The following is a 26,549-nucleotide window of genomic DNA, read 5'->3' as shown; positions in this document are numbered from 1 at the left end:
CTTTTAACAAAACACCAGTAGTGCCAATATTAAAATCAACAATGGATAAAAGAGACTCCATGAAACTAAAAGACCTCCATAAATAAAGGATTCAGCTCACAAAATGGAAGGGGGCAAATGACACTACCAGCTCTACATCTCACAAAGACTCTAAAAATCGATTTACCACATGATTCAGCTATACCACTCCTGTTACAGATATTGCTAATTTGTGTTCATGGCTGCTCTATTCACAACAGATAGAAAATGGAAACCTAGATGTTCATCCAACTGATGAGCAATGAAAATACAGTTTACATACACAATGGAATATTATATTATTCACCTAGAAAAGATAAATGAAATTTCCAAGTAAATGGATGGTACTAGAAAATACCATTTTGAGGGTCTGAGAAAAACAATGCAGGTTCTCGCTCATATGCAGAGGCTAGCTAACCTTGTGTGTGTAAGCCGAAATACCAGAAGGCAGGACATCATGGGGGACAAGAGGCAAAAAAGGAAAGGGGCACAGAGTACTACACAGGATAGTATGAAATGGGAAAGACACTCAAGACATTTGAAAATGCCTTATGGAATAACTATAGAAGCTTCCTAAAATATTTACATACACATACGTACATATATATATATGCACACACACGTTTCCATACAAAACGGATCATTCACCTAGAAAAATATGAAATATGAAGAATATGAAATTTCCATGTAAATGGGTAGTAATTATCATTCTGAGGGTGGTAACCCAGAACCAGAAAGACAGACACTGCATGCTGTTCACTCTCACCTGGGGTATAATTGATGACACTGCCTTCCCCCCAAATATAGCCCATAAATTTAAAAAACCAGCGACAGGTAAGGGTTACCTTTTTTGAGTTGTTCAGTCAGTGGAATCCACAAGAAGCATCCCTCTTTTGCCCCTCCAAACATCACTTCTGAGACTCCCTATTGCTGACACCAGAGAGTCAGTCACGGGACATGGAAAAACCAAGCCAGGACCAACATGGAATCTTCATATCTACTGGCTTGCTCATTGTATGCTGAAGAGGGAAATATTTAATGAGCATGGCCCCTGTACAATAATGTAATGACTAACTGGGCATATTGATATGCCCACTGGTGCAACATTCGCCCAAATATTATGGAACGAACCAACTATTTTCTGAATGATTAAAGGTCTCCTTACTATGCAGGACTGAACTCATACTTGAGAGGGTTAACTTGGTACCCACACCCATAAACAGGGAACAAAACAAAAACAACAGCTTGTTGTAATATGGGCGGCGACGGGGCTACGTCCCCAAAACCCCAGCCGCCTGCCCGGCTAGCTTATGCCCCGAAATAATTACACAGACACTGTATTCTTTTAAACACTGCTTTGGCCCATTCCTATCTAGCCTCTTCTAGGCTAATTCTCACATCCCGATCAACCCATCTCTAATAATCTGTGAGCACCGGTCTTACCGGGAAGATTCTAGCCTAAGTCCATCCTGGGTCGGAGCTGGGGCATGGCGTCTCTCTGAAGCGTCTGCTACCGAGAGGAGAGCTGTCGAGTCTGACCTCACTTCCTCTTCCTCCCAGCGTTCTGTTCTGTTTACTCCTCCCACCTAAGGGTGGGCCTATCAAATGGGCCTAGCAGTTTCTTTATTGCTTAACCAATGAAATCAACAGATTGATATATGACAGTCCCCCATCAACAGCTGGCTAGGTCATAGGCGTCCTGGGATAACCTATTGTAGTGATGAGGCGAGCAGGCCTGCTTTTCAGCTCCCGCACAGCTAGCTTTACACCCGAAATAACAACACACAAATTGTATTCACTGCCTGGCCCATTAGCTCTAGCCTCCTACTGGCTAACTCTCACATCTTGATAAACCCATTTCTAATAATCTGTGTAGCACCACGAAGTGGTGGCTTACCGAGATTCTAACCACAGTCCATCTTGGGTAGAGGCATGGCGTCTGCCTGACTCTGCTTTCTTTCTTCCAGTATTCTGTTCAATCTACTCCGCCTACCTATGTTCTGACCTATCAGGCCAAGCAGTTTTCTTTATTAATTAACCAATGAAAACAACAGATAGAAGACCCTGTTACATCAATTCCCCTTCTTCTGTTTAAACAAAAAGGCTTCAACTTTAACACAGTAAAATTACATATAACAAAACAGTTGATAAGCAATAATATTTATATCTATTTTACCTTTTATCATAACAATGAAAAACTATAACTATCTATCCATTCCAACTCCATCAAAAAACAGCCAAAAGCACCCCAACCAATTCAGAGCCTGTAACATTCACTCAAATATAACCTGACTCAGTTATCCCTGAGAACAGGTATAGCTACTGAAAAGAATGAATTCAATGAAAATACTGTGATACAGAAGGCAATTTGGTTTACCATGTTTCAGGTGAAAATTCCAATGTAATATCAACTTACCTGCCAACTGACTTTGAAACATAAATCAGTAAAAATCAATCTCTAAGACTTTTAAAACACTGACACAATCCTAATGAGGATACCTTTTTGCTTTCAATGGATTTATTTTTCAAAAGTCAATTTATTTTAAAAATATGAAATTCTACCTGTGTAGTACTGGTATTCTCACTTACAAAGGCACTTTCAGTTAACATTAGTCACTTCAGAAATAAAATCCCAACACAATAAATCACTAGTTTAAATTAGAATAGTAATTCTCAATAATGAAGATTATAGAGCAAAATGTGTCAACATTTTTAGGGATAGACAAAAATAACAGCAACAATTTCTAACTACCAGAAATCTATAGTGTAGAATATAAGTCACATATGTAAATCACAAATCACCATAAAGGCACTACAATAGAGGCTGGGGATGAGTTCACCTAGGTGGTACAGAGTTTGCCTAGCATAAATAAAGCCATATAGTCATGTTACCAGCAACATGTATAACAGCTGTGGCAGTGGTGCACCTTATGTCATTCCAGCACTCCATGAGACAATGGATCAGAATTTTAAGGATTCACAGTGAGGTCAAGGACAGCCTGGGCTACCTGACAGCCTGTCTCAAAATATTAAAACAAACAAAAAAACCAACTATAATGTAAAACAGAGACAGGATCAGAACAGGTTTTCTAAAATGGGGACAAAACACTAAGGTGTGGAGCAATGACTCAAAAGTTAGGAGCACTAGCTTGGGATCTAGGCTTGATTCCCAGCACTCACATAGTAGCTTACAACCATCTTTAAATCCAATTGAAGAGAATCTAACATCCTCTTCTGTCTTCCTCTTTTGCAACACCAGTTATGCAAGTGGTACACAAACATACACACGGGCAAAGAAAAAGGGCTGGGAGGAGAAGAGAACTACTATTTTCTAGTAAAAGACTAGCCAAGAAATAGGTGAGGCTGGAGCAGCAACACAACAGTTTGGGCTATAAACATAAAGAGACAATAGTATAAAAACAGCACTAGGAAGGCAGTTTTACTTGGCTGAATAGAAACAAAGGGAAGGGTGACTGAGAAGGAACATTTGGAAAGCAAAAGCAGTGGGAGCCACATTACAGTGGAACACAACTCCTGAGGACACTCTTGGATTTTGGCTATGCTCAATCTCTTGCTGATCTCATTCTTAACCCAGGCCCCTTACATTCACAGCAAACACCAAGTTGATATTAAAAGCCAACCTGGCTAAGCAGGTCTAGAGCTGTGACAAAGTGAGGCACTGAATGTTCTTACAAGGAGCACAATCTCTTCTCAGTAGCCTAAAAGGACATAGTCTGGGACTATGGGAATATGAAAACTCCATTCCTTAATTTGTATTTGTCTACAACTTCCTGACACACAGTTACTGTTGTAGAAAAGTAATCATAACGTCAGCTAATACAAACACACATAAGGTCTAGAGACTTACATTGAACTAAAACTGTATCCTGCATTTAAGTAACCTGAACCCAAGAATCCAAACTTTCAACTGAAGAGTAGAAAACATCCATCCCAATGACTATCTACTAGTAAGAAGAACTACATTTGGTAGCAGATGCCACATTTGCTGTAACACAATCACTAATGTAAACATTAGGGGAGAAAATAACTGGTAGATAACTGGTATTTTACTGAGAACACACCTGTAATCCCAGCTCTTGGAAGGCAACAGGATTATCCCAAGTGTGAGACCAGCCTGGTCTACATAGATGAGTTCCAGGAAAGCAGCCCAGCAAAACTGGCTCAAAAATATCAATTAATTCATTAATTTAAAATTTAAGAATAGGGTAAATATAATTTATCCAAACATTTTTTAGGCTTGATGACAAAACATTTCCTTATACGCAGTCTTGTTACTATCCACAAAAAAACTTGAGTCAACTGGGTGGTGGTGGTGCTAGCCTTTAATCCCAACACTTGGGAGGCAGAGGTAGGTGATATCTCTGTGAGTTCAAGGCCAGCCTGGCCTTCAGAGCAAGTTTCAGGTCAGGCTCCAAAAAGCTACAGATAAACCCTGTCTCAAAAAACCAAAAGCTTGAGTCATTACTCAAAAATAGAATACACATATCAAAATAGGCCTTAAAAACCAAGAAATGAAATTTACATTATTATCACTGTGGAAAAGCACAGATCAAGTAAAAATTAATTAAAAAGACCTATTAAGCAAATCTATTTGCTGATAACATACTAAGGAAAAACTATTTCCAAAAATCAAACAAATATTTCTAAGGAAGGAAAAAGCTCAGTGGTACAGCAACTGCCTAGCATGAAGCCCTGCCTTGGGTGTCAGTTCCAACATAAAAATTATCTAGGATAATGGGAAATCTAAAATATGCAAAGAGTCATACCTGCAAAAGCCAGTAAAACGTAACAAAAAGAAAACTAAAAAGTAATGGTGATTTAGAACTAATTCATGTAGACATGGGCCAAAAAGGACAAATAAAACTAGTTCATGTGGACAAGGGCCAAAATGCAAACTGAAATCACACAGGTCTAAATGAAAAACAACATGACTCTTGAACTCTAATCAAAACCTCTAAGATAGGAACAAAGGAGCAACATTTTAAATTTTACAGGTTTCAGTAATAAGCAGGAAGGTGGCTTCTGTGGGGTAAGTAGATCAAGACAAGGCTACTCTTGGGAGAATATGAAATTCAAGGCCACCCTAGCCTACTAAAGAAAAGGTCTCAAAAAGTAAGTCCGGCCCAAATTTCTTAACTCACGTATGTTATTCTACTTTTTCAAAGCACAACCAACACTGGTCATTTGAAAAAACGATCTCAGCCAGGTATGGAGGCATACACCTTTAATCCCATACACTGGAATCAGAAGCCAGCAATTTCCAAGCCAACCAAGGAAACATATTGAGACTCTGTCTCGAAAAACTTAAACATGAGTAGGCATGGTGGTAATAAATTTTCATTCCCAAATTGGGTAGCAGAGTCAGGATCTGTCTGTAAGTTCAAGGCCAGCTTGGTCTACAATGCAATTTGAGAACAGCCAGGGCTACGTAGAGAGTCTCCAAATTCAAACAAAACAAAAAGATGTGCATTATCATTACATCAAAATATTAATGTTCTTTATTACTCAACCCTCAAGGGTCTTTACAATTCAAGTATCTCCAACAGGCACAGTCTTTTATATATTAATATTCAAAATTATTCTTATAAATCAGAAATATTAAATAAAAATGTTTTATGCATCCTCTCCTCATAGTAGGAACAGTCCAAGTATCATACTTTATAAATATTGCTTTTATAGTTACCAGAATAAACTAGTTATGAAGATAAAGTAGGTCAGAACTTTTCGGAACATGTTGTCATACTCGGGAGGCAGAGGCAGGCAGATCTCTGTGAATTCGAGGCCAGCCTGGTCTACAAGAGCTAGTTCCAGGACAGGAACCAAAAGCTATGGAGAAACCGTCTCCAAAAATCCAAAAAAAAGAATAGAATAATTTTTTAAAATATCTAGGCATATGTTAATTTATCAGCCTAAAATAAATATTGTTTTATCCTTTAAATATTGTTTCTGAAAGTGTGTTGTGTGTGCGTTTGATATGTTCATCCAGGTACATGCTACATTACACTGTTAAGTGTAATGGTCAATAGACAACTTTCAGGACTAGGCTCTACCATGACTCCCAAGAGGATCAAGTTCTTTAGCACTTGTACAGCAAAGTGCTTTGATCTCATAAATCATCTCAAATTTTAGAAAATAATAGGTGGCACTTAAAGTTACTATAAATACACCAACTTGAGTGACTGATTTTCAAACATAAAAGACCTCAAGTTTACTACTGAACCATCCTAGGCCAACTTCATGAGCTGGGAGATTTTAGTGCTTAATTTTATCTAAAACAGTGGCTATGATTACCAAAATTCATTATTTCCAGTGGTCTATGCAGTTGCTAACATCGGTTAGATACCTGTGCCACAAGACATTAAGTTCGCTATTTAAGATACATACAAATAATACTATCTATTAGTACAGGAAGGTGATATGAAAGTTCTTTAAAAGTTTTTTAAAAAAATACAGAATACACATTTTAGTAAATAATCACTCTACTGTGAAGACTCCTCATGATGTCAAGGTGAGAGCTGAAAACTCTCTAAAGCTGCAAATTACAAACACCTACATTAAACCAGGTTTTTTGTTTTTACTGAGCTATAAATTTTTCTCGGCTCCCATCCCTTTCCCTCCCCTCCCCTTCAACCCTCTCCCATGGTACCCATGCTCCCAATTTACTCAAGAGATCTTGTCTTTTTCTCCTTCCCATGGAGATTAGATTCAGGTATGTCTCTCTTAGGGTCCTCTTTGTTGACTAGGTTCTCTCGAATTGTGAATTGAAGGCTGGTTTTTCTTTGCTTTAGGTCTAAAAGTCACTTATGAGTGAGTACATATTATTATATTTGTATTTTTTGTAACATATATATTTGTACCAATTTAAGATTCCATCAACTAACCACTATGATTCAGAGTGATTCAGATATTATAGAATAAGCCACAGCAAGTTCTTCTCACAATCCTGACAAGCAGCCAAATCTGGTTACCATTATTCCACACTTCTTTTTGCCTTTAAACCCCGTATCACCCCCAACCCAAAATTTGGATAGGAGCTAATTCCTTCAGCCTGTTATGTAGCTCTTCTTTACTGAACTATCCACCTTTTTCCTTTCTAACTCTAGATGAAACAGTAAGCCTAGCTAGTCGGATCTGACACTAAATTTTAACTATTCTGGAGTACATGGCATATAACCCCAGCACTCAGAAGCTGGCAGGAAAACTGCCATGAATTGAAGGCCAGCCTGGGCTACAGTATAAGACCCCATCTTCAAAACAAACAAAACAATTCATTCATGATAAGAATTTGAAGTCATTGAAAAACCCTTAAACCTCAGAGTGACATGAGCTGTCAAACACCTTAATTTAGTCACTCTAGTTCTTGTATGGGGAAAAAAAAAACTATGTAGCAAAAATTTGAAAAACTTAAAAAAAAAAAAAACACTCAGGGTCTTTCATAGAATCACCATATCACCATAGAGGGTGGCAGTGCACACAAAAGCATCCTTATCTAAGTACTAGGATGTATAATCTGAGCGCAGAAATAAAGTTTCATATGCAGGGAAGACTTGGCTTGCTACTTTCAACAACTGGCAACAGGGTTTTGATCAATTTCATCAGTAGACCAGTACAAGGTATGAACTGATTTCAAAGGGCAGCTTTGTGAACAGATGAGAATACAAAGGGACTTTGCCACAATAAGAGACTGGATGGACATGGGTGGGGACAGACAGACAGGCAGGCACGCAGACAGACATATACACAACTCACACACACACTATTTTATATACATATAAAAACCTGAAATACCAGGGTCTGGAATGATTGGGAATTAGTGTCACACCACATGCTACAATGTCTCAAGGGCACCAATTCGGTGTCATCTTCACTGTTTCATCAGTCAACTGAAATGCTACCCCAAAGCCACATTGCATACACACACTAGTAATGTTTTCAGCAAATACAATCATAACTTTCTTGTACCTTATAGAGCAGAAGTCCTAGGCATGTTACTCCAATTTTTTTTTGTCATACCCATTTTTGTTTTTAATCCAGCTAAGTAGAAATCAGGTCTTTAAGACTGTCTTAAAGAGGCAAAGTGGACTAACCAAATAGAAATGCAATAAAAACAACTCAACAACGCAATTTCTCAAGAGCAAACCAGAAATGTAAAAATAATGACATGACAAAAAGCTCTAAGACAAATGACTTGTTATAATTACCAAAATTTACAAGCACACATTCTTAGACCATAGGGGAGCCTGTGCTTTCTAAGATTAAGGAAAAAGTCCCAGAGTTGAATCACTAGCAAATTAAGATTGCTGATATGCTCCAGCACATCAAAGATGTAGTCAAGAGAATCAGGAATTCAAGGCCAGTATGGGCCACTGTTTCAAAAAGATCAAAAAAATGAAAGCATTTTAGGGACGAGAAGGCTCAGAGGGCAGAGGGCCTAGTTTGATCCCCAGGCACCACACCATTAAAAGAGAACTTCTGACCTCCACATACGCCCATACACATAAATATGTAATTAAAAATAAAACACATCAAGCATGCTGAGGCAGGAGGATCAAAACTGGGTAAAGCTACTACAGTGAAACCCTGCAACAACAACAACAACAAAACAACAAATATTAGACTGCTCATCTTTCTTTCAATCTTGCTCTGTTGATCATAAAATATTTCCCGTTTTTTACTCGCCCAAGAGTAATGTAATTCTGTATATTATAAAAAAATGATTTCTTAAAGAAACTATTTTTATTAGACCAAAATTACATTAACAATCAATTTATTAAAATGCAAATTGTGTATTAAATTCTGTACCAAAGTAACAACTCATTTTATAAAATGAAATAGATTAAAAAAAAAAAGCTTTATCCTCTGGTGGGAGAGTATAGCTTCTTCCTAGAAAAACTTGTGGTATGACTTAAAGATGAAACATCTTTTAAAATAGAAAGCACTAGTATAGAACAACTTGACCTAAAGCTATACATGTATACTGTGCTATAATGTCCACTATCCTAACTTTGATATATTACAAATTAGGTATAAAACTTATCATTAATGGAAGCTGAAGTTATTAAGGATCAAAGACAAGTCTTTAAATAATGTATCCCATATTAAACACTACCAAACAAGTATTTAGTCTGTCTCACTTCTGAGTTTAGAACTTACCAGCATAGAATTTCCAGAATCACCCCTAACACTAGTTTTCCATTGTATTTCCCTCTCCGTAAAATTGTGAAAATAGATATTACCTGTGTGCTATTTCCAATGTTAACATGAGGGTCAAGTGTATCTCAGTGGCTTCTACTGTTAATTCAAAATCCTGTTTAAAATGAGCACAAGGCTACACTAAATACTATCTATTAAATTTAAATTATTTCTAATGATCAGAATTGAGAATCTTCAAGATGTTAATGTATTACACAAAAATGTTCAGTACCTTTTGAGGTTTGGGATATCTCTTTATAGACTTCACCAGCTGTACAGATATTATCCAAAAGGCTTTTCAATTAAACATTTTGACAACATTTCGGATTTTCTAGTGAGGTATGCTTAATAATAAGCAAAGTGAATGTAAGATTTCTAGAACTGACGGGATAATATATATATATATATATATATATACATACATACATACACACACCTAAGAAACCTCAAATCCCCAGGTGCAATACTGACTCTCCAATACATGCAGTTTTCCTTTCATTAAAAACAATTTCAAGCAGTGGCAGGCAGTCGTCTGGAGTTCAAGGCCACCTTGTTAAACAAGAGTTAGTTCCAGGGCCAGGCAATGGTGGTGCACGCCTTTAATCCCAGCACTCGGGAGGCAGAGGCAGGCGGATCTCTGTGAGTTTGAGGCCAGCCTGGTCTACAGAGCTAGTTCCAGGATAGGCTCCAAAGCCACAGTGAAACCCTGTCTCAAAAAACAAAACAAAACAAAACAAAACGAGTTAGTTCCAGGACAGGCTCCAAAGCTACAGAGAAACCCTGTCTCAAAAAAAAAAAAGAAAAAGAAAAAGAAAACAACAACAAAATATCCAACTTTAAGTAACAAAATGTGTAATTTTACTAAATTCCCACAATTTCATGAATCAACACATATTCAGTTGAGACATCTCTCAGAAAAAAAGAAAAAGTATCTATCGAGTCCTCCAAATATACTTTTTCACACTAATTCGAGGAGGATAGGAAAGAATATCCCAAGACGAAGTTCTATGAACAAGTTCCATGGAATCCCTCCGTACAAAGACATCACACCCTAAATTATTTTTACCATTAAATTTCTTGTTTAAATTATTTAATACTCAGAATCCTCAAGACTTGCTTTTGTCTTGTTTTTGAACACAATGAAAATAAAAAGATTCAGAACTCTGGTTCACTCCTCTAATCCCAGAACTCAGGAGGCAGAGGCAGTAGGGTAATCACATAGTAAAACCCTGTTGTCCCCTCCAAAAGAATACACATTAAATATACATCCCTGCCCCCCCCCAAAAGAATATACATTAAATATACATGTAAAATGGACTTCAAAGGTATATTTGGAATTCTAAAGATTGGCTTTATGAGAGGCAGATGGGTACATTGTGGCCCGTTAATATATTAAGTTCCAACCTAGCCAGCTCTACAGTGAGACCCTATGACCCTCTCAAAACAAACAAACAAACAAACAAAAACATTAAAAAAACAAGCAAATAACAAAACCACAAGATTATTTTATCCTGGACTAAGATAAATGGAGTCATACTATCTGTTAGCCTCGAGAAGACAAAAATGATGAAAGTGAATTACAAAGTGAGGTATAATTTAGCAAATGACTAGAGATTAAAATGACTAACAAACTGCTTGCAAATGGAACTAATCACCCCAGATAAAATAGGAAACAAGAGCCAACAAGTATGAGTTCATTTACAAAGGTGAATGAAAATCAAAATGCAGAAAACAAATACAGAAAAGGCAAGCAACTAAACCACCACTAGGCCTAAGTGTCAAGTCAAAAACTCAAAATCTGGAATACTTCCAGGCAAAGGATCACATCATAAACCTGACGTCTAAGACCATCACACAACGCTTAGCACATGATTCACATCCATATAAACAACAGAATTTAGTGAGAATTATTTCAACTCTAAAGGAACTTATTGCCTCAGTATAAGTACATAAAATTATTTATAGGTGTTTTCTTGAGTGTGTAAAATTAATTTCTTACTGGATTTTGCAATGAATGCATAATTGGGATCAGTTGTTACAAAAAAAAACAACTTGAGAGTCTATCAGATGAAGTAGCATATCCTTTTGTGTCAATTACCAAAAAGTATAGTAAAAGTACAATTACTCTTGCCTTCCAAAAGTTAATATGTAAAATGAGCACTAAAGAGTGAGAGTGATCAATAGAACTACCCATGGATGCATGGAATATTACAGAAAATGTATCCATAAAACTGATAATCATCATTTTGGTACCCAAGATTTTCAAACACTTGCTAACTTGCCACTTTAAAATGTAGTTTATCTGCATAAAACTATAGTTATACTACACGCAACTATCTTCCTCCCATGCAATTACTCCATCCTAAAGCAATCTTCTGACTATTAATAATTCCTCAACCCAATAATTATGCAGAGGCCAATATTTCTCAATACATAATCACAATGAGTGTAGCTGATTCTACCCTAAAAGGCAAAAGGCAAACAAACAAAAAATAAGAGTACACTAGAAGATGCAAAATATTTTCTGAAAGTAATTAAAGGCATTAAGAACTAGTCAAAAGTAAAATAAAAAGCCCATGGTATACTACTGTGGACCTTCTCCAGTTTTCAACTAATACCATTTTAAATAATATCTATTAAAGTAATAAGGCCTTATTATGAAAGAAAAATATATGGCTTTTAATGACTTTAGTGAAATTATTTTATCCCACCAAAGTGGTCTTTAGAAGCAAATGGCTACATTTATAAACTGTGAGCAAAGTCAGTCTACAAATGTACTTATTATTTCCAGTTCTCACCAGTCTGAGAAGGTAACAAGAAGGTATCAGAAGAAATATGGCTAACTTAATCATCCTTAGCTAAATAACTCACTTGAAGTCAGCCTCACTATATGAAGCCCTATCTCAAAAGGTAAAATAAAAATTTCTAAAAAGGACTATTTTTAAAGCTGAGTAGTTCAATTAAACTTTAACAGGACGCTAGGGGAAAAACAGGCTAGAAAATTTTAAATGGTTACAGATGGGCAGTGGTGGCTCACATCTTTAATCCCAGCACTCCGGAGACAGAGGCAGACACATCTCTGAGTTTGAGGACAGCCTGGTCTACAAGAGCTAGTTCAAGGACAGGCTGGCTGCAGAGCTAACGAGAAACCCTGTGGGGGGGGGGGGGTGTTAAAGAGTTACAACAAAAACAAATTTCCTGAATCACAAAAAAGCCACCTTGAGAAGCCTCCTCTTTAAATGCATAACTTAAAAAAAACTTGAACATTTTAGGAAATAAGTTGAAGCACCAAAGACTTCAAACTAAACTGAAATCCTTAAGAACTCAAAGTTCCTTTCCTGGAAAACTGTTCATGGACTCTGTTGTCATTAGTGAACATTTAGAAGATTGTATTTGCAAATGGACTCTTTATCATCAAACACTAGAGTCTATGAGCATGCCAATACCATTTTCCTACAATGACTGCTGAATTTAACAAAATGGATCTAAACTTGGTAACATCAGCACACAGAAACTTCCTTAAACTGGACATGCTAAATGCGCCACTGTTCCTTTAATCCTAAAAGTAAATAGACATGACAGTTTGGGCCAGAAAGCTACTTACCACCTTCCCTTTCTCTAACTCTTTGAGTATGCACATTTTTGGCCTTATTGTGACCTGTGCTGTCACTGTATTTGTTTTCAGGACTGTCAGATCTCCGCAACATTTTATTTGGTGGTGAAGGATCTGCGGCGTCTCGCATCTTTTCATGTCTGTGATCACCACTACTGGGGTGACTCTTTGACGAATACTTAAGTGCCTGTAAAACATCACCCCCCCAATGAAAGAGAAAGTGTTGAAACTTTAAACTCAATTACCTATTTAAATTACAAATTTTGATGTGTTAACTTCACTTGTATCAAAACTCACTTATTTCCATTTTCAATACTTCCCTCATTCAGTGAAAATCTACATGTTCAAGAGTTACTATGCAACTTGTGATACAAATCTAACAAGAATACACAAAGGCGTGCCCTACTGTGTAAACTTTAAAAAACAAGTATCTTGGCACACTTTGAAACTAAAATCATTTTTGAAAGCTTATACTACAATTCGTTTATTCTCTGCAGCTAATGCATTCAGGCACATCAATAAAAATGCAAGTTTTAAGATTATAATTTTTAAAAAAAGACAAGTTTTTTCATTTGATTCAGAAAGAGCACTAGCACTAATCTTAATTTACAAGCTCTTTCAGCGATAAAATACTCTCTAAACTATAAGAATATTTGACAAAACAAACTGATACCTGAGAAATTCTTCTAAAGAAGGGCAATTTTAAATGCCCTTAAAACAATGGTTTTACTCCGCCAGTGTCTTAAGATGAACACAATGTATCAGTTCTTCACCAGGAGTAGTTCATGGGGGAAGGGTCAATCTTTGACACATGCAAATATTCTTGACATCTGGCAAGCTCCTAGACAACACAAGCATCAGGCTAGAAACCTGCTTGCTCTCTGGCCAGCCTAGAGGCTCCCACGTGTAACCCAGCACTCACAAGATTAAGACAGGAGTAAAACTGGAAGCCAGTCTGGCCTACAGAACCTTGAGACAGACTTGTTCCTATTTTTTCATCTTTTAAACGTGATCAGAGGCATTAAGTATTTACTTCTGTTGTCATCAGACAGCTACTGTTTTGAAAGACACTTCAGCAAAATCTTTAAAACTTTCCATGCAAACACTTTCGTAAGAACAGACACCCAGAGTCATTTCTATTAGTATGAAGCGCCCACGTAATAAAAAATTTAAACTAACTCAAAAGCAAAACCTTTCCCTTGAAAGGGGCTAACTTGAACTAGAAATTAAAATGGTAAGAGGGTAGTTTACAGCAGTAACTCACTTAAGTACTTCTCCTTTTCAACTACTTTTAAAACCTTCCCATTTATCTTTTGGCTCCCCAAAACAAGTAAGTAAATGTGTCTCTGAAGTCACCTCTGGCTACACCCCGGCGATTCCTTCCCACTCAAACCAAACTAGGTCTTCCTGGCTGTATTTTTTCTTTAAGAAAAAAGAAAAACCCTGAACTTCCTCTAGCCACCTTTCAAGCTAAGTCCTTAGACGAGTTTGGAGAGTACTAATGGAACACAATACCAAATTTTAAGCAGGTCAGTCGTGCTACTTTCGGATCTGTTGCACCGAAAGGCCTGTAGCGACTTCTGAAGCCTGCGCTCGAGTAGCAGTCCCTCCCTTCCCCCTCCGGCCCCTTCCAATCCCTCCACCCCGGGATCGGCTGGTACCTGGAAAGGCTGAGAGTCCCCCCTCCGGTCGTGACAGCTGAAAAACAGTAAGAAGGGGACCGTGGCGTTAGACATCGCGGGAAACGAAGAAAGCGGGTCTCCCCGGCCGCCCCTGCCCGCGGGCCGCCGACCAAACGTACCGGAGCGGATTCGCGCCGCGGACAATCCCCGGGCTCAGAGGCCCAGGCCGGTATCTGGTCCGCAGCCCGCTCGCCGCGCCCGCCAGGCCCCCCAGGGTGGCCGCCTGTCCTCCCGACCCGGCTCGCCGCCTCCTCCGCCCGATCCCGATCGGGGTTAACAACAAAAATGGCGGCGCGGCCAGCTCCTGCTAAGGACGCCCGCCCGCCCGCCCTCCGCCGCGGCCCGAAACGAAAAGACGATTTACCCATCACTGAGTCTCTGCTGTTTCCTCGCATACATTACCATCAATGCCCGGCTGTGTGTGTGTGTGTCGGGGAGGGGGAGAGCGGCCGCGAGGCGGGCGGGCGGGCGCGCGCGCGGGAGGCGGGCGGGCAGCGGGCAGCCCCGGCACCAGGACTCGGCGCGCCCTCGGCGGCTCGCCGCACCTCCCCGTTACTGGCGCCCGCGCTCCCGGGCCATCTCCCTCCGTCACCACCGCTTAGGGTCGGCCGGGGCAGTGGCACCAACTAAACCGCGGCAGCGCGAGCCGGGGGGAGGGGGCGAGAGGCCGTGTTCTGGTCCCGCGCAGACAGCGAGCACCTCCAGCACCTTCCCCTCCTCCGGCTCCGCCACCGCCTGCCCTCCTCCCCCCGCCGCCGCCGCCGGGTCCTTAAAGCTCGCCGCCTCCTGCCGCTGCCGCTGCTACCGCCGCCGCCGCTCCACCAACTACATCCGGGCAACTCGGCCGTGGCCGCCTTCGGAAAAGCTCGGCAGTTTCCGCCACACCCCCCTCCTACCCACCCCGCGCGGCTTGAGAACGCCGCCTTCGGCAAACCTCGGCTAGCTCCCGCCCTCCTCTTTCTTCCTCTGAGGCCTGGGCTCGTCGTCCGGCGACCCGGCAAGCCCTTTCCGGTTGCTGCTTTCCTCACTCTCGAATCTGGCCACTCCCGTTCCACCTTAGGGGTAGTCGTGCTCGGGGGCCTGCGAGAGACGGGCCCCGGGGCCTCCGGGCTGTGCTGGGTGGGAGCCGCCTTCGGGAGGAGAACCGTGGGGCGCGAGGGACGCCATAGCGAACTAAATGCGGAGCCGCGGCAGCTGCGCGTGCGCCCAGAGGCGCAACGGCGGCGGGGGCGGGGTGCCCTCCTCGAGTCGGCCGCGGCCCCCGCCCCTCGGGCTCCGCGTTGGGGTCGGAAAGCCCCTAATTGGGCGGCCCGGACGGTCGCCGCGGAGGCTCGGTGGGCCGCGGCGGAAGTCGCCCTCAACCGGCCACTGGAACCCGGAAGCGCGGCCGGGTGCAGTCAGCTGCCCGGCTAGGGCGCAGTCCTTGGCGCTGCAGATCTAAGTTCCCTGCCGAAAGGTGGTACGGAGCCTTCCCACCGCGACGTTCTTCCTCTCCCTGGGAGAAAATCCTTTGGAGAATGCCGCGGTAAAGAAAGCGGTGCGGTGTGCTGAGTGAGGTTGATATAAATTATTTGGGATACACGGGGAGGAGAAACATCAACAACAGCCTCTTCTTGGCGATAGTCTACTGGTTTGTTTTTGTACTGAAGATGGGTTTAACAGAAAGAATTGCAGTAAACAGAGGAGAGTAATATGCACATCAGAAAAAACAATACCCCTTCAAAGAAAAAATAATAATAAAGCACCAAGAAGATAATTTGGTATCCAAAAAGTTTTGTATCAAGTCTAATTAGTGTAATGTGGGAAGAAACCTTGCAATTATAACTGAAAAAATTTTTAAATAATGATAATGTGGGCTTGTCAGATCTACATATCAAATGTTAAGATTATTATAAGAAATAGTTTTTAAAAAGTGCTTACTGAAGCTATCAGTAACGAAGAGGACAAAGGTATTACATATCTTGCACAGAAATCTTGAAGACTGGCGTCAATAGGTTTTCTCTGTGTGGTCTTGGCCATCCTGGAAGTCACTCTGTAGACCAGGCTGGTCTCGAACTCTTAGATCCACCTACCTCTGCCTCCTGACAGCTGGAATTAAAGGCATGCACCACCACCTCCCTGCTAATATCACCATTCCTTTCCTTTTGACGAAGTAACACAGGAATGAACTATGGAAGAAATGTTCCAGATGTACCACTGATACTCATTATTCCATATTTCCAAATTTAGTTATGCAATAAAATTCATTTGTCGCTCCTACGTCTGTATCCAACTACAAAGATCTGGGAATGTTAACATACCTGGCGACTGTTCTCTGCAAGGATTGAACGAAGCTACCCTGCCTCTCATTTCACACTATATATGTAATGTTATGGTTTTCACAATTCTTGTGCTTTTGTTATTTAAGTGCCCCCAGGGCTAGCTCAAATGCTGTCTGGTAATCCTAAACACAATAAGAATCTGGTAAATCTTAAAGAAAAAAACACCAGGGCTAGATTAGTTTCATTCACATTGCCACTAGTGCTTTTGGCCATGAGTGTCCTGTAAATGTTTACAATTATTTTCAAGAATATATCTTCAAACAAATTATTTTCAAGAATATGTCTTCAAACAAAGACATAAAATTATATTGGCCAATTAGGTGAAAATAGAACCAGGAGTTTACGAGGACTTAAACTTATTACTAGAGGAGTAGTCAGTGCTCATGATTTCTTTATTAATAAGGACTACAGATAACAAAAGTCGCATGTGTTTCCTAGCACGCAAATCAAGTATTAGGGTTATTTTTTAAAATCTACTGCCTATGGCTAGAGATAAATGAGGCTCAGTGGTTAAGGGTACTAGCTCTTCTTCCTGAGGGCCTGAGTTCAGTTCCTAGGTCTGTAAAAATAATTTGTTGTCTAACTTAGATAATCCTTAGACAAATCCTAAAAATACTCTCAGTCCTTTTTGGGTTTTTTTTTTTGTTTTTTTTTTGTTTTTTTTTTTTTAGCTGCCTAGGATACAATTCCGGCTCATTCACTATAGTATATACCTGTGACAGAACAGTTCAACTTGGCTGGAAAAACACAAAACAAACAAACAAACAAAACCAGCCAATCAGGCTGGAGAGATGGCTTGGTGGGTAAGATCACTGATTGTTCTTCCAGAGCAGACGCCCTGGGTTCAATTCCTAACACCCACATGGCAGCTCACAACTATCTGTAACTACCCTTCCAGGGAATCTAACACCCTCATGCAGATGTGATTTTGGACAAAATAATGATGCGCATAAATCAAATGAAATCTTAAAAAAAAAAACAGTGGGCCATGCTAAGGATGAAGTTATTTTCCTGATTGCCAATGTGCACACAGGCAAATTCCCTAGGGCTGTTAATCCATATATCCTTCCTCCTTAATAAGCTATGTAACATCTTTCTTCTAAACAGAGCAATACTACCTCAAAAGCAATTATCTTGCTTCTTACCCTAGGAACAGAAATCAGCAGTAACAATTCCTGCCTACTCCTAAACTACCAACTTTTTCACATCTGAATACGACACAACGCTTTGGTAACTATAAAATATCCTATGCAAAAACTTGCCACAAACACATAATTGTCTGATTTATTTTACCCCCTCAGTTGGATCACTTGCATCAATTTAAAATGTGCTAAACTAACTACCATCTTTGGAAGGTTGGCAGTTGGTTTACATCTAAAGCAGCGGTTCTCAACCTTCCTAATGCTGCTACCCTTTGATACTGCTCCTCATGGTATGGTGAACCCCAACCATAAAATTATTTTCGTTGCTACTTCATAATTGTAATTTTGCCACTGTTATGAATCCTAATATAAATATCGGAGTTTTCTGATGAACTTAGACCACTCCTGTTAATGGGTGGGGCCGAGATTCACAGGTAGAGAAGCACTGCTCTAAAGACTCTTATTAACTTTTGCTCTTTCTTTTTTATCTGAATTCCTTTATTGGACTCTTACACATTTATTTTCTATTTTTCTCTTAGACCCATATAGACCATTCCCTCACCCCTGGACTCTGCTCCAGATTGTCAGTATTCTCCATTCTCTCTTTGTCTCTCTGTCTCTGTCTCTGTCTCTGTCTCTCTCTCTCTCTCTGTGTGTGTGTGTGTGTGTGTGTGTGTGTGTGTGTGTGTGTGTATCCCTTCGTTTGAGATAGGGTTTCTCTGTATAACTGCTCTGGCTATCCTGGAACTTGCCTTGTAGAGCAGGCTGGCCTCTAACTCATAGAGATTGTCTGCTTGCGCAACCACTGCCCAGCAAAGCTCCTGCCTTCTCCTCTCTTGCTGCTCTTTCTGCTTGAACAGCTGTTCCTTGCTTTATTCATTCTTCCTCATTTTCTTACCCCTGAAACCTGGAGTGCCACAAGATTCAAATTCTACTACCGATACTTTTCTGTTCACAATCTAGGTGAACCACTCAGAAATAGCTAGATACTAACATTTAAATCTCCAATCCACACTAATCCTTAAACACTAGACTCAGACTTACTCTGCGATGTTACCCAGATGTCTACATCACACCACAAGTTAATATATCCAAAACCAAACCTCTCATACACACTCCCCACAAAGAATCCTAATCTCCCATAGAATGATAGGTCCATCTTCTAGTTAAGGCTAAAACTTTGGAGTCATCCTTGATTCTTTCATACTTCAGTTCCATTAGTAAATTCTGCCACTCATAAAATCCAAATACAATCAGTATAGGATTTCTATTTGCAATCTTCATCACCTTAGCATTGGACCAAGAGAATGTCCTCCTACCTCCTTATATCTTTTGCATGTCCACAGGATCTACTTTATTCCACACAGTAGTCATAGTGGTCCCTGTAAAGGTTAATATCATCCTGGAATCCTAGCGCTTAGGCTATGGCAGGAGGATCTCAAATATATGACTAGCCTAGGTAATATGGCAAATTCTTGGACCAACATAAGCTTCATAGTGAGACTTTGTCTTAAAAAAAAAAAATTAAAACTTTTGTACCATTCCTAACTGAAAACTCACCACTGTGTGCCTATCTCAAAAACCAACTAAAATTACCTGGTGCAAGTGAGAAGGAAGCATGAAACACGCAACAAAACCGCTTAAGAGTTTATTAGAGATGTGTAAAGGCCTGGTGAAGTTGGTGTGCAGAGAGAGGACTGCCAGGACAGGCACCAAAGCTACAGAGAAACCATGTCTTGAAAAAAACAAAACAAAATAAACAAACAAAAAAAGCCAGCTTTTAAAGACTGCTTGGCACGTCAGGCCCACAGGGGGATGATGTAACTACATTATACGCAGATTAGAGAGCTCACACATGCACACAAAGGTCTTATGTAGCCGCATCATACTTAGGTGATGCAACCATGCCACACAGGGGTCACACAGGGCCTTTTAAGGACCCCAGGACAGCTAGGTACTTTTGCCTGAGGGCTTGTCCGCACATGCGTGGTCCTGGAACCTGGAAGTTCCAGTCTTGCAAGATGGCTAAAATTGTAACGTTCCACACTTTTATTATAAAAATTTGGGGAGGTCGGGGTCTTTAATGGGTGGGAATGGAGCATCATCAGGTCTCTGGAGACTGCTTTTGGCTGATTTTATGTGTGTCAGAGAGTTGAGGTGCTTGATCACGTCCTGGGATGGCTGGTTATTTTTGTGTTTTGGGGGGCTCTGTGGAACTGGCTGGCTGGCAGCTTGAACCTCGTAAGATGCTGGAAAGGCAGAAAATTATGTCAGGAAAAATTTTAGATCCTGGTTATTAAGGGAGGAGAATCCCAAGATGGAAGATGGAGAGATTTTTAGGGGGTGGAGGAGGGAATTTCCCAGGGGTTCCTGAGATCAGGAATGATAAGGGAAAAATTAAATGATTAAATAAATCTGGGTGAATCTGGTCCATTTAGATAGGTCCAATGGGTTCCCTGGAGCTTATGGAAAAATGTTTGAAAAGAAATTTTACGCATATTAAAAGCTTATGATTGTGATAGTGTAGTGTTGGAATAGAAGACGGTGAGGAGGAGGGAAGAAAAGAAGGAGGAATTATTAGAAAGAGGAATTATTAGACCCTTAATGTTTTACCTGAAGCAAATCTTAAGGCACTTGTTCTCTTTAGCATCATGGTGTTACCTTAGCATCCAGGAGACACTGCTGTAGTCAGTAATAAACCTGTTATATTAAAGTCTGTTTTGTGAGGTTTTTTGGAATCTGGGGCTGTGAATGTCCCCAATCTCATTATTGTTTCTTACCACCTGGGTTTTTGGCAATCCTTGTTCTTCCAGCTCTATGTTTAATGATGTAATATCAGCTGAGTGGTTAACTGGAAATTTAAGTATGACATTGGAGATATAGAGACGTTGGTAAAAACAGATAGGAGAAAGAGGAAGAGGGAGAATATTGGAGTTTTTGGCACAGGAGAGTTGAGAATGGTGATGAGAATGTTATTCTTCTATAACTGGAGAAAAAGTGACTGATCTTGGTGTCCGCTGGAACTTAAGGGAGCAGGGCCCTGTTTGAGTTACTGTATACGAGGGAGTATATTGAGCTGGAAGACTAAAAGGTTTAAGATGAGACAGGTGAATCCAATGAGAGAGTCACTCGAGCTTGGCAACTGTGGGAGTTACAAGAATTACTTTAAAGGGGCCCTGCCATTTAGGGGAAAGGGGTGAGGGGCATTGGTCTGGAGAGGAGAATAGTGTCAGGGTCCAGTGTTAGTCTGGACCATAAATTATTTCTCTGGACCAGACCCCAACATAAACTATCTCTCTCTGGACCAGCATGGAGGCGTGGGAATAAAGACACAACTCACATGGCTTTACCGGGAGGGAGATTCTCAGTGATCCCTCATGAAATCCTGAGTTCACATCCTGAAGAATTCCTCTCATTTATTCTCCAAACAGCCTTGTATATCAAAACATAAACTGAGGGGGAAATACATTAGCATTCTGTTTCCTAGGTAACCAGGTGAATGGCTTTTAGTCACATTTACCTCTTTGACCACACCTTTCTATGTCTATTTTGTCACATCCACAGCTATGTCACTAGCTTGGAATTGACACCTCTTCTTGGGTGATCGACATAATTACAAAAGAAAAGGAGCAGCAGATTCTGACCTTTTATTAGGGTTAGCAACAACCTGTCTGGAGGTTACATGACCACTTCAGATACTGACTATGGCGTTAGAGCCTGACTGCCATACCATATAGAAATATGGGCCTACAGAATAGTACCTGATCTCCTATTTTAATTGGTGGTGGACATGGGTTGGCACATGGTTGAGGTAATGAGTGGTCAGTAAAATCCCATAATAGGGAGTAAAGATGGGATAACAGCGGAGTAAGCAATTGATCAGGAAGGGGAGAGGTTTTAGGTGAGAGATCAGAGGTTAAAATAAGCCACCCATACATGAGTTCAAAGGGCAAGATGAAAAGGGGGCTTTTGGGGAGAGCCCTAAGCCTAAGAAGGGCCAGAGGAAAAAGTTTTAACCAGTCGAGGTGAAGTTCCTGTGACATCTTAAACAAGAACATTTTTTAAATTGATTTTTATTGAGCTCAACATTTTTTTCTGCTCCCCTCCCTGGTTCTGCCCTGTCCCATGCTCCCAATTAACTCAGGAGATCTTGTCTTTTTCTACTTTCTGTAATGGAAGAATTAAAAATGCTGCAGAATCCCCGGCAGTGGCAGGCATCAGAAATGCTGCAGGTCCACAAGCGGTGGTAGCAGGCCATGTGGCATAAGGCAGCAGGCCCTGAGAGCAGCCAGTCCCAGGCAGGGAGACACATGGCAGTGGGCAAGAGACAGAGACATGGATAGGCATGCCATGCAGAGTGAGGTTGGATATTTATTAAGTGGGTTATGGAGGGAGGGGAAAGGGGGAGAAAAAGAAGAAGAAGAAGAAGAAGAAGAAGAAGAAGAAGAAGAAGAAGAAGAAGAAGAAGAAGAAGAAGAAGAAGAAGAAGAAAGAGAGAGAGAGAGAGAAGGGAGAGGAGACACAGGGAGGAAGGGGAGAAGTGGGGAGAGACAGAAGCTGCCTCTTTGAGAGTGAGATGGAAAAGAGAAGGAACACAGGCTAGAAGCTGAAAATCAGCCTGCCTCAGCTGGGAGTGGGTGTGGCTTGTCTCATAAAGAGACAGAACAGATCATTACATTTCCATTTCTTTTTTAATAAAAAGGCAGGAGGATAAGCATGACAGACATTACATTTTCTACATAACATGTAGATAATATCTATGTATGTCTCTCTTAGGGTCCTCATTGTTGTCTTAGTTCTCTGGGATTGTGATTTTTAGGCTGGTTTTCTTCTCTTATGTTTAAAAACCACCAATGAATGAAAACATGTGATAATTATCTTTCTGTGTCTGGGTTACCTCACACTAAATAATGTTTTCTAGCTCCATCTATTATCCTACAAAATTCAAGCTGTTATTAATTTTTTCTGCTGTGTAGAACTCCACTATGTAAATGTACCACATTTACCTTATCCATTCTTTGGTGGAGGGGCATTTAGATGGTTTACGGGTTCTGGCAATGACAAACAATGCTGGTATGAACATAGTAGAGCACATGTTCTTGTGGCACCATTGAGCATCCTTTAGATGTATACCCAAAAGTAGTATTACTGGGTATTGAATAATTTCCTAATTTTCTGAGATGCCAAACTGACATCTGAAAGGGTTGTACAAGCTTACATTCCCACGAGCAACGCAGAGGTGTTCCCCTTTCCCACAACCTCTCCAGCATAAGTTGTCACCAGTGTTTTTGATCTTGGCTATTCTTACAGGTGTAAGATGGAATCTCAGAGTTGTTTTGAATTGCATTTCTCTGATGACTAAAAATGTTAAACATTTCCTTAAGTATCTTTCAGCCATTTTAGATTCTTCTTTTGAGAGTTCCCTGTTTAGGTCTGTACTCTACTTTTTTATTTGATTATCTGTTCTTTTGGTGTCCAATTTCTTGAGTTCTTTGTATATTTGGAGATCAGAACTCTGTCTGATATGGGGTTAATTAAAATTTTTTCCCATTCTGTAGGCTGTCATTTTGTCTTGTTGACCATGTCCTTTGCTTTACAGAAGCTTTTCAATTTCAGAAGGTCCCATTTATTAATTGTTTCTCTCAGTGTCTGTGCTGTCAGGGTTATATTTAGGAAGTGGTGTCTTGTGTTCAAGGGTATTTCCCACTTTCTCTTCTATAAGATTCAGTGTGTCTGGCTCTATGTTGAGGTCTTTGATCCATTTAGACTTAAGTTTTCTGCATGGTGAAAGATATGGGTCTATTTTCATTCTTCTTCATGTTGATATCCAGTTATGACAACACCACTTTTTTCCATTTGATATTTTTTGCTTCTTTATCAAATATCAGGTGTTGGAAGATGTGTAAATTGATATCTGGGTCTTCTATTTGGGTCCATTCGTCCTCCTATCTGTTCTTATGCCAATACCAGACTGTTTTAAGTACTGTAGCTCTGTAGTAGAGTTTGAAGTCAGGGATTGTGATGCCTCCAGATGTTCTTTTATTGTACAGGATTGTTTTGGCTATCCTGGGTTTTTTGCTTTTCCATATGAAGTTGAGTACCATTCTTTCGAGTTCTTTGAAAAATTTTGCTGGGATTTTGATAAGCATTGTGTTGAATCTGTAGATTGCTTTTGGTAAGATTACCATTTTTACTATGTTAATTCTGTCTACCCAAAAGCATGGGCAATCTTTCAACTTTCTGGTGTCTTCTTCAATTTCTTTCTTCAAAGATTTAAAGTTCTTGTCATACAAGTCTTCCACTTTTTGGGTAGAGTTACTCTGAGATATTTTATGCTGTTTGTGGCTATTGTGAAGGGTGTTAATTCTCTGATTTCTTCCCCACCCTTTTATCATTTGTGTACAGGAGGGCTACTGATATTTTTGAGTTAATATTGTATCCTGCTACATTATGGAGTGTTTATGAGTTGTAGAAGTTCCTTGGTAGAATTTTTTGGATTACTTATGTAAACTATCATATCATCAGGAAACAGTGGGAGTTTGACTTCTTCTTTTCCAATTTGTATCCCCTTGATCTCCTTTTGGTATCTTACTGCTCTAGCTAGGACCTCAAGAACTATATTGAAGAGATATGGAGCGAATGGACAACCTTTTTTTGTTCCTGATTTCATTGGGATCGCTGGGAATTTCTCTCCATTTAATTTGATTTTGGCTGTTGGCTTGCTGTATATTGCCTTTATTATGTTTAGGTATGTTCATTGTATTCCTGCTCTCTCCAAGGCCTTAATCATGAAGAGATGTTGTATTTTGTCAAAAGTTTTTTTTAAGCATCTAATGATATGATCATGTGGTTTTATTTTTCAGCTTGCTTATATGGTGGATTACATTGACAGATTTTTATATGTTGAACCATCCCTGCATCTCTGGGATGAAGCCGACTTGATCATGGTAGATGATGGTTCTGATATGTTCTTGGATTTGATTTGCTAGTATTTTATTTGATATTTTTGCATAAATGTTCATGTGTGAGATTGGTCTGTAATTCTCTTTCTTAGTAATGTCTTTCTGTGGTTTGGGTATCAGGGTAATTGTAGCCTCATAAAAAGAGTTTGGCAATGTTCCCTCTGTTTCTATTGTGTGGAATAATTTGAGGAGTATTGGTATTAGTTCTTCTTTGAAAGTCTTGTATAATTCTGAACTGAAACCACCTGGTCCTCTACTTTTTTTGGTTGGGAAGCTTTTGATATATGTTTCTATTTCTTCAGCAATGACAAGTCTGTTAAATTTGCTTATCTGATCTTGATTTAATTTTGGCAAGTGATATTTATCCAGAAAGTTGTCCATTTCCTTTAAGTTTTCCAATTTTGTGAAGTACAGGTTTTTGAAATATGACCTGATGATTCTCTATATTTCCTCCATGTCTTTTGTTATGTCCCCCTTTTCATTTTTGATTTTGTTAATTTGGATATTCTCTCTCTGCCTTTTGGTTAGTTTGGATAAAGATTTGTCTATTTTGTTGATTTTCTCAAAAAACCAACTCTTTGTCTCATTGATTTTTTTGTATCATTTTCTTGTTTCCTATTTTGTTGATTTTAGCTCTCAATTTGATTATTTCCTGCCGTCTAGTTCCCTTAGGTGGTTTCTTTTTGTTCTAAAGTTTTCAAATGTTCTGTTAATTCACTAGTGTGAGATTTTTCCTGCTTCATTATGTAGGCATTTAGTGCTATGAACTTTTCTCTTAACATTGTTTTTATTGTGTTCCATAAACTTGGGTATGTTGTGTGGTCATTTTCATTGAATTTTAGGAAGTCTTTAATTTCTCCTTTTATTTCTTCCTTGACTCATTGATGATTCAATTTCCATGTGTGTGTGGGTTTTCTAGAATTAGTATTGCTGTTGACTTCTAGTTTTAGACCATGGTGATCTGATAAGGCACATTGGGTTATTCCAAATGTTTTTTGTATTTGTTGAGGTTTGTTTTGTTACCCAGTATGTGGTCAATTTTTGAGAAGTTTCCATGAGGTGCTAAGAAGAAGGTATATTCTTTTCTGTTTGGATGAAAATTTCTATAGATGTCTGTTAAGTCCATTTGAGTCATAACATCTGTTAGTTCTCTTATTTCTCTGTTCATTTTCTTACTGATTGTCCTGTCCAGTGGTGAGAGGGGAGTGTTGAAGTATTCCACTATTAGTGTGTGGGGTTTAATGTATGATTTAAGCTTTAGAAGTGTTTCTTTGATATATGATGGTGCCCTTGTATTTGGGGAAATTTCCTCTTGATAGATTTTTCCTGTGACTAATATGAAATGACCTTCTCTCTTTTGACTGATTTTAGCTTGAAGTCTATTTTTTTAGATATTAGCATAGCTACATCTGCTTGTTTCTTAGGTCAATTTGATTGGTATTTTTTCCCAACCCTTTACTCTCTGCGACAATGTCTGTCATTGAGGTTGAGATGTGTTTTCTGTATTCAGAAGAAGTATGGATTCTTTTTTTGTTTCCAGTCTGTTAGCCTGTGCCTTTTCATAGGTGTTTTGAGTCCATTTACATTAAGGGATATTA

General features: G+C 39.7%; 1 protein-coding gene across 5 annotated transcripts in view; it reads right to left on the bottom strand.

Annotated features, from left to right (window-relative positions):
• The window catches only part of Wac (WW domain containing adaptor with coiled-coil), a 68,347-nt gene extending 52,744 nt beyond the window's left edge, over positions 1-15,603 (bottom strand). For 2 of the 5 annotated variants that reach the window (XM_075970768.1, XM_075970772.1), the window contains exons 1-3: positions 14,891-15,281; positions 14,506-14,542; positions 12,836-13,031 (exon numbers count right to left, since the gene is read on the bottom strand). In XM_075970768.1, coding sequence (XP_075826883.1) covers positions 12,836-13,031; positions 14,506-14,542; positions 14,891-14,931 — 274 coding nt within the window. In that variant the 5' untranslated portion in view covers positions 14,932-15,281. Of the gene's footprint in view, positions 1-12,835; positions 13,051-14,505; positions 14,543-14,890; positions 15,282-15,460 lie in introns of those variants that run through there. The other 3 variants (XM_075970770.1, XM_075970771.1, XM_075970769.1) reach the window with 2 other exon arrangements.
• Positions 15,604-26,549: the final 10,946 nt, after the last annotated feature.

Source organism: Microtus pennsylvanicus, chromosome 4 (assembly GCF_037038515.1).
Source record: "Microtus pennsylvanicus isolate mMicPen1 chromosome 4, mMicPen1.hap1, whole genome shotgun sequence".
In the NCBI taxonomy this organism is placed as follows: Eukaryota; Metazoa; Chordata; class Mammalia; order Rodentia; family Cricetidae; genus Microtus; species Microtus pennsylvanicus.
Note: the sequence above shows the minus strand (reverse complement) of the source record. Positions and strands in the feature narration are given on the sequence as shown.